This window comes from Cylas formicarius, unplaced genomic scaffold (genome assembly GCF_029955315.1).
Source record: "Cylas formicarius isolate icCylForm1 unplaced genomic scaffold, icCylForm1.1 PGA_scaffold_10__41_contigs__length_53128322, whole genome shotgun sequence".
NCBI classification, from domain to species: Eukaryota; Metazoa; Arthropoda; class Insecta; order Coleoptera; family Brentidae; genus Cylas; species Cylas formicarius.
The window spans coordinates 20516390-20531606 of NW_026844214.1; the positions used below are offsets into that span (position 1 = coordinate 20516390).

At 33.3% G+C, this 15217-nt stretch overlaps 2 protein-coding genes across 6 annotated transcripts in view; one reads left to right on the forward strand and one right to left on the reverse strand.

Moving 5' to 3' along the window:
- Positions 1-15217, forward strand: part of LOC132700815 (neurotrimin) — a 314147-nt gene that overhangs the window by 202010 nt on the left and 96920 nt on the right. The gene's annotated exons all lie outside the window — the stretch shown is intronic.
- On the reverse strand, positions 239-13062 carry LOC132704335 (uncharacterized). Of its 2 annotated transcripts, none has more exons than XM_060674278.1 (5): positions 12924-13062; positions 10879-10923; positions 8833-8992; positions 8511-8778; positions 239-3850 (listed from the first exon to the last, which is right to left on the reverse strand). In XM_060674278.1, exons 4-5 carry the CDS (start codon positions 8751-8753, stop codon positions 3254-3256), a joined length of 840 nt encoding a protein of 279 aa, XP_060530261.1. In that variant the 5' UTR covers positions 8754-8778; positions 8833-8992; positions 10879-10923; positions 12924-13062; the 3' UTR covers positions 239-3253. The 2 variants fall into 2 exon arrangements, with proteins under 2 accessions (XP_060530261.1, XP_060530254.1); XM_060674271.1 differs by having other exon boundaries at positions 8833-8998.

Consider the following 15217-nt stretch of genomic DNA (forward strand, 5'->3'; position numbering starts at 1 on the left):
AATTTATTGACTACATAGTGGTTCAGTAAAGTAGCTATTGAAAGCTAGACTGCGCAAGTATTGAGCTCTCTGGTTAGTTAGGGGTTAGCTTGTTATAAAATGATGTTAACAGATATGTTGTATTTTTTTGTTAATTAAGACTATGACATCTTAATTAAATTGTGCATGTTTACCGGATAGTCTAAAAAGAAAACTAAAACAAAACAAACCATAATAGAATAGTTTAATATTACACACTCTTAACATATTACATTCTACACCAAGTACTTTCATTTTTCTTTTGTAATGCTAACATCTTAATTTCCTTTTTTTACGTTATCTCATAATTTACGATATTCTAATAATGTTTTCTAATTTTGTTTGGTTCCAAACTAACGAGATACAACGATTTTCGATAAATTTATGAGGCAATACAAAAAGACAACTTTCAAGTTCCTCCTAGATTTTGTCGCCGAACTATGTGGTTCTTTTACTGAAAGCCTGTTATTTTGTTCTTCTCATCAACCTTCAGTTCTGATGTCTTAAAAACTGGTTCTGATTAATATTTTTAATGATATGAAATAAATAATTCGAAAATTTCTAAACAGAAGACAACTAACTAACACGAATAATTTGCGGCCGCAGTTTTAAAATTTTCCTATGCCAGCCCAATACGAACAATACGTCTGCGCATGCGCTACCCCTAACATAACTGAAGATTTTCAGCGAAAACCCGAATACTAACGGTTATGGGCATTACACCATCCGAATATATGCGACGATTTAATATTTTCCAGCGATCACACCTGAAGGTTAAAAAAAATCAAATTTTCCCGCCAAAAGTGTCTAAGATCCGGCAAGTGACACAAGTCTTGTTTAATGTCAAGATTCGAGACGATAATTTTCTAAAAAATTGAAAATTGAAATAATTATGAAATTTGAATAAACCAGAAAATCAATTACCATATCCTATTCAAAGAGGGACCTTGAGGAAGCGGCAACTTATACAACATTAGATGTTAGTTTTGGGTTAGTTGCATATTATGCAACAAGTGTGGTAAACGGCATTTGAGTCACGAGTACTATTTTGCTGAGCTCCGTGTATAATTGAGCATTTCAAAGAAGGGAGTAAAAAAAAATATTTTTCACATTGCTAAAGATAATTTAAAGAATTTGAGATTTAAAAATAAAATGCGTATATCCCTGTACATTTTTACTTCGAAAAAATTGTTTATCGGCTATTATATTTCACTCAAAATATTTATTTCGGAGGTGCTTAAAATCAGTTCGATAAATGCTTGTTACAGAATGCTCGGACAAATATTGTTGGAAATCGTATTTTGCTCTTTGAGACATTTTTTTCGATGTTTACCGTCTTTTTAAAAACACGTAGCCGTATTTTTCGCAGTTCCGAATTGACTGTATTTCCTTAAATTGCTTATTCTTTCGACAAACTTCTATTCCTTATTTATAAAGTTCGTAACCCTAATTAAGTTTCGCGGAGCTCTTCGGAGAACTCATTTTACGCCCGAGAACCATTTATTTTGTGTCGAATTTTTCTCAAGGTAAGACTTTTATTTAAACGGAAATCAAGCCCTAATTAATTTGCAATTTCTGAGACTGTATCAAGAAAGTCAATTAAAATTTCATCTTAAATTGAAAAGGTAAGCAGGTAAGGAGACAAACTTGTTTTATTTCTTATATTTAATCTGAAATTAGCTCATATCAAGCCTGGTCAAGTGGGAATCATGTACAGGATGATGCGTTTTGTTATGGGATGGTATATCTCAGAACCTGTAAAAAAAAGAAAAAAATTAATTGTTTTGTATTTTCATATCTGACATCTTCTACTGAAGTTTTCACGGTTTTTGAAATTTTGAAATAAGATTGGGTATGGGAAGTTCATAGTTTTTTGGAAATGTATTGGAAATACATTTGAATAAATGTACAAAGATTTTTTAAATATCATAATTAACTAACTAATTTTCAAAATTGCGTTGGGATAATTTAATTTCATCATACCTTAAATATTTTTTTTCTAATTTCAAAAAATTTCTATTATCTCATACGGAATAAATTTTCAGTGAACTAACTAACCAAGCAAGTTTGTATTGTATTGTCATATAAACGAACCCCTACCTTACAAGGTCAAAACTGTAGTGTTGGGGCTGGTCAATTGACCGTCGTTTGACCACTTCTTAATAGACGAGTCAAATTCGATCAAAGTGTTTTAGATAAAATCTTGCAATTGTAGAATGTTATCTACCACTATTTAATAATAATATGCATTTTGTTATCAGGTCCAATTTACCTATTCATTACCTCTTCAAGGAATACCTGAATACGATACTTAGCGATTTGGGGAATTTCAAACATCGATTCCATTTCGTTTTCAGAACGACCCGACGGCGACGTAACGTACAATATAAATAAATAATCATAAATTTCATTGTATTTTTAAAATTACTTAGGTCAATTGACACAAAAGTATTTGACCGGTCAATTCCACAATTCTAAAAACTGTAATAGATTTTTTGCAATATTTTGCATTTTTACGACACATTTAAAAGAGTATATTTGTTTGTATTGCCGCGCTTTTGAAATTGAATATATTTTTTCTACTCCTTTCTGTAAAATACCTAATTATACAGCGATCTACCGTGCGAAAAGTGTCATTTTGCCACGTCAGTTTCGTTTTCCACGGAACCGAGCCACTTGGGACATTTCAATGTACTCAAAAACTAACGGCCGTAGAAAAAGTGTAGTATGTAACAAGTAAAGGTTTTCTAACGAAGGATCTCGTTTTTAAAAAAACACTTTTTTTGTTTTACAAACAGAACTACGAGGTTTTATTTAACCCGTTACAAGGAGAACTGAACGCAAAGTACAAAGTGGTCATATATATAAAGTTTTTATGCAAGCGTAGCGTCGCTGGTACTTAGAATACTGTTTCCTGTTAGTCATCAGCATATTCTATCACATAATTAACATGTTTGGCAAACTTTTTGTCACTCATGCGTGACTCAAATGTCCTTTACCACTCTTGTTGATTAATATAATATTTGCAACCCACGAAAAAACATTTTTCCATTTTTTTTTTCGGAGACGCCACAAACGAAAAGTACGATATTTGTCATTAAGAGTTTGGTCAGATTTGCAATTAAGTACTTTATTTGCTTGATGAAAACATTTCCCAATGCACGCGAATAACGTTAACATATCAAATTGCCGGGGATTAAAAGTCTGGTAAAATATTGTATTTGTATGAGTATCACTAATCTGATCCTGTTTCACTATAACGTAAGCATTCTTGCAAGTTCTTGGGAAAAGATACCAATAAACGATTCATAGCCGTTCTTTTCTCCTCTAAGTATGCGTATTGATGTCGTAAAATACTCAGACCGTCCAGTAACATTTTGTTCCTTTGTGATATCACAACCGGTAGATTGCGGTCCAGGATGCATCGACAGTGTTGGTAATTCATCAAAATTTCATCGAACTGCTGTTTAAGTTTACCCAGTGAATCTTCGTTGACATTCAATATTTCCAAAAGGATCTTCAGATTTTTGAAAGCCAGTTTGAAATTATGGCGACGTAATTCGAAATCCGCGTGGAGCTCTATTATCGAATTACTGGAATTTAATTCCACTAACAGTTTGGTCTTCATTCTTTCGTATTCCTCAAAGTCGATCTTTTCATTCAATACTTTCAGGCAATTGGATATTTCCTCGTCGATACGATTTTCGCGAACCGCGTAGGAATTTAGCCACGATCCTAATCGAATGATAGATCTGGATTCCAATAGCCCACAGTCGATGTGATTTAAGACGCTTTCTATTAAGTTTTCAAGAAGGTTGTAGGAATCCCAAAGCTGCAACATTTGTTAAATTATTACTACGTTTTTATTAATAGAAAAAAAAACAAACAACACAGGACGAACAATTGTGTCGAGCACTCGATTTGGTAAATTACCGTTTCAGAGTTCTATATAATCACTTTAACTTTTTTGCTATGGAAATCTTTGTGTTTCTATGAAAATACTACCAAAGCATTCTTTTACGGAGAATTTAGTTGACTAATCTTTAAAACTAATAGTTTCATAATTTTCAAATGAAGAATCGATTTCTATATAGAATAAACTGCACTTTCCGAATATTGAAAAGAACTTGGAACTACCCCTCCAAAAATATTGTATGCTTGGTGATTTCCTCGAGTCTTATTCAAAAAAGCATTGTTTTTAAAACGTTTAATAAGTTGACCTTGCGTACTGTATGTTGAGGTTTTATTTAGGCTTTCAAAAAAAAAAAAAGGATTAATTTAGTATTTTTCATGAAAACCGACTATGCATCTACTCCATATGTGTTGGAAGAACTAGTAATTGTAGGACTTTAAAAGTAATCCTACGACATCGACAAGAAAATTAGACATATTAACAAGACCAGCAAGAGCCAACGTTAGATAAACTATTAAAGAAAAACAAATACATGCAACATAGTACCAAAAAAATGGATATTGCAAAATGACGATTCGTTCTTCATCTAAAACTGTTAGATGATGCAATTTATATATATCCAAATTAAATTTCGTCGTTTCCTTTCGTGCACTTCATTTCCCACAAACAGATGGATAATATTTAAACGCTCTAAATAACGTTGGGAATTTAAATTCTAATCAAAAAATACGGAACCTATTATTCTGAACCTTCAAATGGCGTACCTTACTTTGACAGAAGTTTTACCTGTTCTTGTAACTTCCTTGTTTTTTTATTAATGTTGTTGCTCTAGTAATGGGTGTGGGTGATAAAAAAATTTTAGTTGAAGTTGTAAATATGGACTCACCTGTCCGAATAATAATAGCAAATATATTTTCTCAGTCTCTCCATAAAATGCAACAAAATAATAAACACAATATGAGGACGTCTATTTTTTTCTTTATTCAGGGTTCGGTTTCTATTGTTGGATATGTAACTTTCTAACATATCAGTCTTTTTCTCTGCGGTAAACATGATACGCAAGAAAGGGAATATATTAAATTTATTTACTTTTTCCAAAAATATTTGAATTATGACAGTAATACACTTCCAAGGAGGCAGCATTCTAGAAATTGTTTTGATTAAATGCCACCATAGCCACCTTACACTAATTGAACTTATATGGTAACAGTATATTATTTGTGATAGATAAATGTTTCCAAGGAAATATTCCAATAAGTAAAAATAGTAGGCGTATATAACCTTATATAAAATTGCCTTAATTTTATCTCATTTTAATTTGTTTAATTTCATTTTTAATCGTATTTTTTGCGTACCCTGTATCATTATGTATCGAAATTTGTTATGAAATCCGTTATTCGAGTCCTTTGTCCACAACAAAACTTATTCAAGTGAAACAATGAATGCTTTCGAATGAAGAAATTGGCAGATATTTGTTGCAAACGTCATTTTCGCATACAAAATTAAAAATGTCAAAAACGGTATGACACACAAAATATGTCTAGAAGTAATATACTAGGTGTTCCATTTAAAATAAGAAAGATGATATTCACCCAAGAAAAATTAACCACTGTATATTCAAAATTAAAATAAATTAAAGGTTTGTAATACCTCAATTAACTTTTGTATTTAACTTTTAGTTCCATCCCCTATAGTATTTGAAATAAGGTAATGTTCCAACATAAACGGCCCACCCTATACAAATTGCATTTCGCGATTAACGCGAAATGCAATTTGTATAGGGTGGGCCGTTTATGTTGGAACATTACCTTATTTCAAATACTATAGGGGATGGAACTAAAAGTTAAATACAAAAGTTAATTGAGGTATTACAAACCTTTAATTTATTTTAATTTTGAATATACAGTGGTTAATTTTTCTTGGGTGAATATCATCTTTCTTATTTTAAATGGAACACCTAGTATATTACTTCTAGACATATTTTGTGTGTCATACCGTTTTTGACATTTTTAATTTTGTATGCGAAAATGACGTTTGCAACAAATATCTGCCAATTTCTTCATTCGAAAGCATTCATTGTTTCACTTGAATAAGTTTTGTTGTGGACAAAGGACTCGAATAACGGATTTCATAACAAATTTCGATACATAATGATACAGGGTACGCAAAAAATACGATTAAAAATGAAATTAAACAAATTAAAATGAGATAAAATTAAGGCAATTTTATATAAGGTTATATACGCCTACTATTTTTACTTATTGGAATATTTCCTTGGAAACATTTATCTATCACAAATAATATACTGTTACCATATAAGTTCAATTAGTGTAAGGTGGCTATGGTGGCATTTAATCAAAACAATTTCTAGAATGCTGCCTCCTTGGAAGTGTATTACTGTCATAATTCAAATATTTTTGGAAAAAGTAAATAAATTTAATATATTCCCTTTCTTGCGTATCATGTTTACCGCAGAGAAAAAGACTGATATGTTAGAAAGTTACATATCCAACAATAGAAACCGAACCCTGAATAAAGAAAAAAATAGACGTCCTCATATTGTGTTTATTATTTTGTTGCATTTTATGGAGAGACTGAGAAAATATATTTGCTATTATTATTCGGACAGGTGAGTCCATATTTACAACTTCAACTAAAATTTTTTTATCACCCACACCCATTACTAGAGCAACAACATTAATAAAAAAACAAGGAAGTTACAAGAACAGGTAAAACTTCTGTCAAAGTAAGGTACGCCATTTGAAGGTTCAGAATAATAGGTTCCGTATTTTTTGATTAGAATTTAAATTCCCAACGTTATTTAGAGCGTTTAAATATTATCCATCTGTTTGTGGGAAATGAAGTGCACGAAAGGAAACGACGAAATTTAATTTGGAAGCAGGATGGCACACTGTAGAAAATGAATTGGGGAGAATGGTAGTTACGCCTGACCTCCAAGGACTTAACTCCCCTTGATTTTTTCCTGTGGAGTACACTTAAGGATCTAGTTTGCAAACACAAACCGTCAACTGCGGAGGAACTTAAACGTCGGATAAGAAAAAATGTATCGGCTATTTAAATGGGACCGAATCTGTTAGTAATGCCATTACGTATTACGTATTTAGAAACTCTTTATATTATTTATATTGCTCAAAGTGGAGGATATATTGAACAACTATTACAATTGTTATTATCCTTGGAAGCTATTAATTTTTTATTGATCGTTTGTTAATAAAATATTCACCAACGTTATCGCGTATCCTTGGTCTTATTCTGTAAAATTGTAAATCATAGTGGAAGCACTCTAGCACTTGCCGTCACACCTACCTTACGCTAACTGAACTTAATTGGCAACAGCATATAAGTAAAGGAAAAAGTAAAAATATAAGGCATATACAACCTTATATAAAATTGCCTTAATTTTTAATGCTAAATATGACAAGATTATAAAAATAGATAGTTTCCGTTTAAAAAAAAAAATTTTTTTGGCAGTCTTTAATTTCATTTTTAATCTTATTTTTCGCGTACCCTGTATTAATATGTATCACAATTTCATCTACAACAAAAACTTACTCAAATGCTTCCGAATGAAGAAATTCACAGATATTTTACGCGTTGCAAATGTTATTCTTCTTATAAAAAATTCGAAATGTCAAAAACGGTATAGGACGTTAAACACAAAATATGTCTAGAATTTTGTATAGAATTCAAAAATGAGTTAATATACTAGGTGTTCCATTATCACGAAAAATTAAACACCCTTTACATACAAAATTAAAATAAATCCAAGGTTTGTTATACCTCAATTACCTTTTGTATTTAACTTTTGGTCCCATCCCCTATAGTTTCTGAGATAAGATAGTAGATAGAAGATAAACGGCCCACCCTATACAAATGAAAAGAGTTACTGAGGAACATGTTTTGAAAACAACTTACTTATTTTTAATTAAAAAAAATGTTGTATTTCACAATTACCGACGGAGCACCAACAGTTTTCAATTCTTTTGTTGTATTATATTAATTATTTAGTTCAAACGTCTTTATCTAATTTACGTCAAATATTACGTTTACATTTGTGAAGCCTTTCGCACCATCCTTTTTTTCTTAATTTTCTTGTAAACTACGACTCGTATTTATATGAACTTTTTTCATTTTTTGAAATGGCGAATCTCCAGCCAAGAGTTAACATCTCTTTTTGAAACACCCTGTTTAATAAAAATTATTCGTTCAGCCCAAGTTTTCACCACTCGCTCGAATAAGAAAAGGTTTGTCTTAAAAAATATAATATTCGTATATGTAAAAAAATTTACGCTAAAAATTAAATTTCCGATCATTTACGCAAGGAAATAGTAGCGCGAACAGTTTATAAATCAAATAATGTAGTACTACAAACTTGAACATACTTCCTACTTGCTAGAAATATGTCCACTTTCCAAGAATACTTGAGAGAAGTTGCTGTTTAATATTTTGTTTGTCCAAACACTAACTATTCAAATTCGTAACTATTAATAAATATTTCTTCAGCTTTTGAGATTCTATAAACAACAAAAATGAAAGTTCCAAAGAAGTAATAGGTTACCGCTGTATGCTCCTCCAACGCTTTGCATTCCTCTAAATATGTATTTGCCAATTCGATTTTTAATTCTTCGTATTTATCGGCACTATTTTTGTTATTCAATACGGTTTTTCGTTTTATAGTCAAACTCCTCGAATATTCTTCCTCGTAGTAAGTTTCATCCGATGTGTTCATCGAATAATCTTCCTTCGTTTCCTTTTTTAAATCGATACGTCTCTGTGATAGAATCAAGTCCAGTTCCTCCATTAGTATTTTTCGTTTAAAAATATATCTGTCAAGTTTTTTATGTCAAAGAAATGTACGTCAAAACACCTCGCATACGTACGTGCCATGTCAAGTTAGCGCAGTTTGGGAAGTTCGGTGCAGTAAACACCAAATTAAGCTACAAACTGAGCTACTTATGCCTCTTGACAGGATCGCATAAATCGAAATATTTTTCTATAGATTTCATCGATTATTTCGATGTGCATAGTCAATCAATCAACCTAAAGCTAAAGTTATTCAAATTTTCAACTAAAATTTAGCACCAAAGGTATATTTATACATCATATCAGTGCCGTGTCAGTTCATTATCAGTGCCAATCAGTATCGATCAGGGATACCAATTCACACACATCTGTAGTAAGTCCTATGCATTCAGTGAAGTACAAGATCACATGTTTCACAAATGAAGAATTGGGATTTATTGCTACAGCTTTAGATGAGCAAGTGGAAGAAAATCATACAAAGAAACTATCATTCCCGACTTTTAAAAAAAATCACGAAGCGGACACTGATGGTAAAAAATCGGTTTTACTCTGGTTTTTCTTTTCACTGATACTTACACTGAAGGGATCCGGCACTGATACGGCAATGATATGTATAAATAGACCTTTATGGAGGCAAAAATAAATTTTACCCGACAGGTTATTGCGATTTCATCTGTTTGTTTCACGGTCATGCTTTCAGACTAACTTTAAACATCCAATCATTAGATATACGTCTCATAGTGAGGGCTCACAGACAAATTAAATACCTGTCACGTATTGTAGATATACCAAACAATAATGCATTTTTTTAAATTTTTACCTGGGGTCATCGCCCACGCACATTATGTTTTAGTCGGCCAATACATAGAATAATTGGGTATGGTAAAAATACAACACCCAAAGAGTTCTCTCTTGTTTTTTTCAACTGAGTGAACCTTTTTTTTTTCATTTCTTATTTCTTTACTGAGTGGATTCTTGTACAGAAGTTAATCTAGAAGTTAAGATGAATCAGATCAGGCTAATTAGCAGGACACCAAATTAGATGCACCTATGAACAACTTAATGAATTCAAATACCTAAGGTGTGGAAATCACACTTAGAATAGAGCGGATGTGTAAAGTGGAATAACCGGCAGTGGCTGGCTTTCTAGATATGACTTGAACGTGGATAAGTGCAAGATGAAAAAATAGAAGGCTTCGAAATGCGGTGTTACGGGACAATGCTAAAGAAATTATTGGTAGACAGGATTAATATTAGATATGTTGCATACAACTACCATATATAGTAGTGGTCTAATTCATAAGACTTCATTCGTATCTGGCAAAATAGAAGGGAGACGTTCAGCTGGTAGTAGTCATGGTTTAAAAACCTGTGGTTATAGAATGTAACCTTTAAAACACGTTGTCGCATGACCATGATACAGATATAGTGGATTGTAACAAGACCCGTACTTTGCTTATCCATTATTAGCTCTAAAATTGCCTGATGTGATAATTACCCTGTGGAGTTTATAATCGGACATTCATTCTGCAGGAGATTGGTGAGATTGGGCACGGATAGTTTAAAACCAAGATCAATACCAATCTTTAGTCAAAATTATTGCATGGAATATATAAATGCTTATATGAAGAATAATTGTTATTGCGTGATAGCATGCATAACTCATTATAGGTCGTGAATTATGTCCATCATACTTCCAAACTGAGCAATCAAATTAGCGGGTGAAACACAAAATAGATTAGATCGTAATAACGTTTATTTCATAAATAAATACCTCGTGGCGTTGTGGATATAAGAAAACAATAAAGGTAGCAAATTACTGGATCGCTATAAAGTAAAATAAGCAGAACTACAGAATTTTATTAGTATGGTATGATAGCATATTCGCCTAAACCAATAATCACAGGTTGGAAGGTGATACAAACAGAAATGTCGTGCTATCTTAGATTTTTAGATACATGGTGATTTTTAAAATGTTGCATTTTTAGACATTCTTTGCAGTTTGGTTCCGCATTAACTTATCGAAAATATGGAAACTGATCCGAAAACGAAAGCAGTGAATAGTTAAAGTTTTTCAAGTTGGCAAGACATTGATAAGCACCCTGTATGAAATAAATACTTACGCTTTCGTGAACTGGCAATACATTTGAATATCTTGTAGTCTATTCCTGTCAATATAAAAGATTCGAATTAGAGAACGATAAAGTGTAAACATCTATTTAACCTACAAAAATATTCTTGTTTGACTTACTTCAAGTATTAAAATAATTATAAACAGAACTCTACCTTATACCTTACCATATGAAATATTTTTTCATAGCGATTCTGAACTCGAAAACGCACGAATGATGAAATTAAAGAAAGATGGATCTTGAAGGAAGTGAGCAGATAAACACAATGCAATTTAAACGGCATTTTAGGTTAGAGCCACATTCCTTTGAAGATTTGCTTGGGAGAGTAAATAATTTGTATAAGCCTTCAAAATTCGGGCATCCAGAAAAACCTCTGGACTTGAGTTTACTTATTTGTATATAGTACTTGGCAATAGTTCATAGTTTGAGGTAAGTTTGAGTTTATCCACTACAGCTTTTTGCTTTCGAAAAATCGCTGGGCGGGACAAATTCGTAGCGCGTAAAAACCGCTTCTCTTCATATTGCGTCATTCACGTCTCCCCGAACTTCAAAGTTAGGCAAACTTTGGTAAATACAAAAATTTATGTAAATAATAGCGATGTTCATTGATAATTCTTCAATTATCTCTGTATGAGAGACGAAGCATGAGACTCTCTCCCATACAAGTTATGATACTGTTTAATCTAAATTGTCCCACGTTCTATAGTTTTACATTTACGGCTAAAAATTTACCCATGAAAACGATAACTTGAAGAATCTTTTTGTTTTGTTTTTTACCCAAAATGGACACACCCTGTACAAAATCAAAAAAATGACCGATGTAAAAGTTAAAGCCCTGGATCTCCCACGTCTCGTAGTATATGAATTTTTCCAATAGAGTAAATGGTTTTCGAGTAAATACATGTTTTCTGAAAGCATGCAGTACGCCGCAATGGTAAATGACGTCATGGCGTGTAGATTGAGAGCCAGATACAGCGACTGTCACATGGAATTTTTCAAATATCTCAAGAAGCGGGTACAATAGACGAAAACCGTAAATACAAAAATTATAGCTCTTGATACGGCCTTCATTACTGTATAAACCAAATAGAAATATTTTTCACGTATTTTCATTTACGGCTAATAATTTAATGGCGGAAGGGCAATTGAAAAACTCTGTAAAAATGCCAAAAATAAAAGTTATAGTGCTGGATCTTCCGAGTTTTCTGGTTCAAGAATTTTGCCAAACGGGTGAACAATATTAGAGAAAATAATTTTGTTCTGGAAGCCAAAATCTCTCAAAAAAAATTACAAATATTTTTAAAAAATACTTCTCGATATTTAATGGGGTCCAGTTTTATCACTTTAAATGTAAGTGTGGACTTCTACCTCTCTGCCAAATCTGAAATCGGCAGCCGCAAATGTATTACGTTTTTTAATATTGCACGGAATATATTATTGCCAATTTTCAATATTTTTTCTTAACCCTGTACATCTTTCAAAAATTGTCAGGAATATAAGATTATGACCCAAATCTTCAGCCTCTTTCCATTCCAAATTTTTTTCGGTAGCGTAAACGGTTTCCGATTAATGATTTTTCTCTTTTTTCTCGTTTTTCTATTCGGAACTTACCCCAACATAAACGTCTACTAAACTGCGAAATAGGGTATTTTCTTTTTTCCTTCCCCAAATTTTTAAAAGATTTTGTAATTTACACGTTTGGCGCCCGCACAACAACAAATGGTTTGCCTTTTCTTCATTCGAAATCTTTAGTTTGATTAAAATTATACGACACTGCTTTTTCGAAATTTTCGTTTTCTTTTTACGCACCGTTTTGTCTGAACAAAAAACCGCTCTCGTGCCTGTTTTAATTTTGAAAAGTAACTTGTAAAAAATGATTGGTTTTACGGCCAAACTAATTGATAGGAAATATAATTTTTATTTGTACAAAAAATTAACGGCTTTGTGACGGTTTCATATTTCAATGGTAAAATTTAGCATTTTTAAAGTGAGAGTGCTGGCACATTTGCGAAGTAACGGGTTTATTTTATTAGTACCTTGTAGAATTAATTGTACTGTCCATTTCCTTCACCTTTTGCTGTTTGGCGAGTGCTTCTTAACAATTAAAATTCTTGTTTATTAGGTTCATATCGATTTTGCAATTTGAACACACGTTCTTTTGTAGACTCGGTTCCTTTAGTTTCGGACTTGTACTCCCCGGCCGATTGTGTTGCCGAACCATAAATATTTTATGCTGCAACGGCTGTGTGCGTGGCCCCTTGTTCGCTTGGTTTTCTCTTAAGTGACACCGGTTTACTGAGAGATACTAATGCAAAAAACAGAGTATTAGTTGCGCATTAGAAGGAGTCATAACCATTACCATCTGTCACCCTATGAGACTAGGGACCACATTTGCTTTTCATTGCTTCGGTATTCCTTGGCGAGCCTAGTAAACATTGTTTTGTTTCTTAACCTATTCTTCCTCGATTTTCTGTGACTGGCCGTCCGGTCGCCACCATGGATAGCGTTCGGGTAATTCGATCTCGTTGACGCAACCTCGATTCTTTGGCACGGGCCATACGGCCATCACCACAGATATAGTTCGGTTGTTCTTTCTACTGGCGGCGTACCGTCGACTAGGTTGGCAAGAGTGGCGTTTTCCCTCTAATTTTTTGTGCCCGTTTAGCCTTTTAATAAAACTGGTTGTCTGAATCGTCCGGCATTTTGTACGCTGGCTTTTGAAGCTTGGGGTTGTGGCAGATTTTCTTTTGTGTGACCGATTTCTTTTTGAGCCGGTAGTGCTACCCCAATAAGAGGGGGATATGTGAATTGGTCACTAATTTATGATTTCCCATACTTTTGGATCTATTTGGAGTTTGGAATGGGAATCTTCCTCAACGAGGGATTTTGAAAAGAATTGTCATTGCCCCATATTTCCAGAAAACCCTCGAATCGAGGTAAGTTACCTTTTGGAACCATTTCGCCACCTAATCAGTGTTCCTCAATTTATGCCGATTTTATTTTAGGGTTTTTTTTTTTTCCAATTAGTATTGTACGTATTGTTGCTCCGTTTCCCGCAAACCTTCCACGTGGTTTCTTCTTTCACCGGAATACCAGACCAGGCTTGGTGTCTTGCAGTGTATGCTATCTCTTGGGTACATGTTTAGTTGTGGAGTTTCCCCTATCGAGCAGCCGGCTTTCCGGACGGACTTTGCTGGGTTAACTGAGACTGCCCACCTGCGGCTGTCTCATTGAGCCACCATTCCAACTTGGCTTGGTCCCCGGGATAGTGACAGACAGCTGTGTAACGTTCGGGACATCTTGAGGTTTGGGTAGCTTAAGTGGCCTGTTCTCTTCAAGAACGGTTTGCGGAACTTATAGCCTTAAATTATAGTGTCTTACATTCTTTTGCACCGCCAAAACTTGAAGGTGAGATTTGACACTCACACCTACCACCAGGTTGAAGGAAATAAATTATTGTTCGTGATTCACTTGTTTATTTCCTTTACGGGTTGGAACCTCGGGTTGATAAGTCTACCTTTTTCGAATCACGTGGCGCCTACCTACCACCTTCCGGGACTGACCGAGGTGCCCTTCGCCGCCTTCCAACCTGGCTTTGGTTTAGTATATATATTTTTTTTCTTTTCTACTTTATTAATTTTTCTCCTTTGTTAATGAGCTAGCCTTGGCATTGTCTTACCTCACTATTAAATTACGAATTTAATTAATTAATGCGTTTCTTTTTCACGACCCTGAGATGGAGAGGTAAGAAACTGGCGCCCAACTGAATATTTTTTCTGAGTGTTCAAAATATTTGATTCTCTTCAAGTTTCGGTGGTTCTTTTATAACAAGTTTGTATATATTGCCGTTTTACTATGCAATGCATTTCATTTTTGCGGTTTAATTAATTAGTGTTGTACATATACAGTTGCGATATATTGTTATTTGTTAATTTTTGATTGTGTGATATTTGGACGATATCTATACCAGGTGGATACATTTTTTGGTATATATCCCTTTACTTGTGGAGGATAACTGTTGCTATTTTTTTTCAAATCGAAGCACTGCGGAATTTTTGTATATTCAATATCGGTAAAGTTGTATTTGTGTTTGCATTGGAAAACTATTATTGTTAAGAATTTTTTTTTGGAGGTGTCAAATTTCACAAAATTCTAGTACTTGGCTGGTGGTTATAACGGTGACTTCAAAATTGAGGGAACAGTGTGATTGCAATCCTCCGACCTCTTCTGTGATTTGGAAATTTATTTAAAAGCTTTTAGAAGTAATTACCGATAGTTCTGTATACTTTGCCACGTTTTCAGTTTATTTTTCACGGATCTTATTTGATTA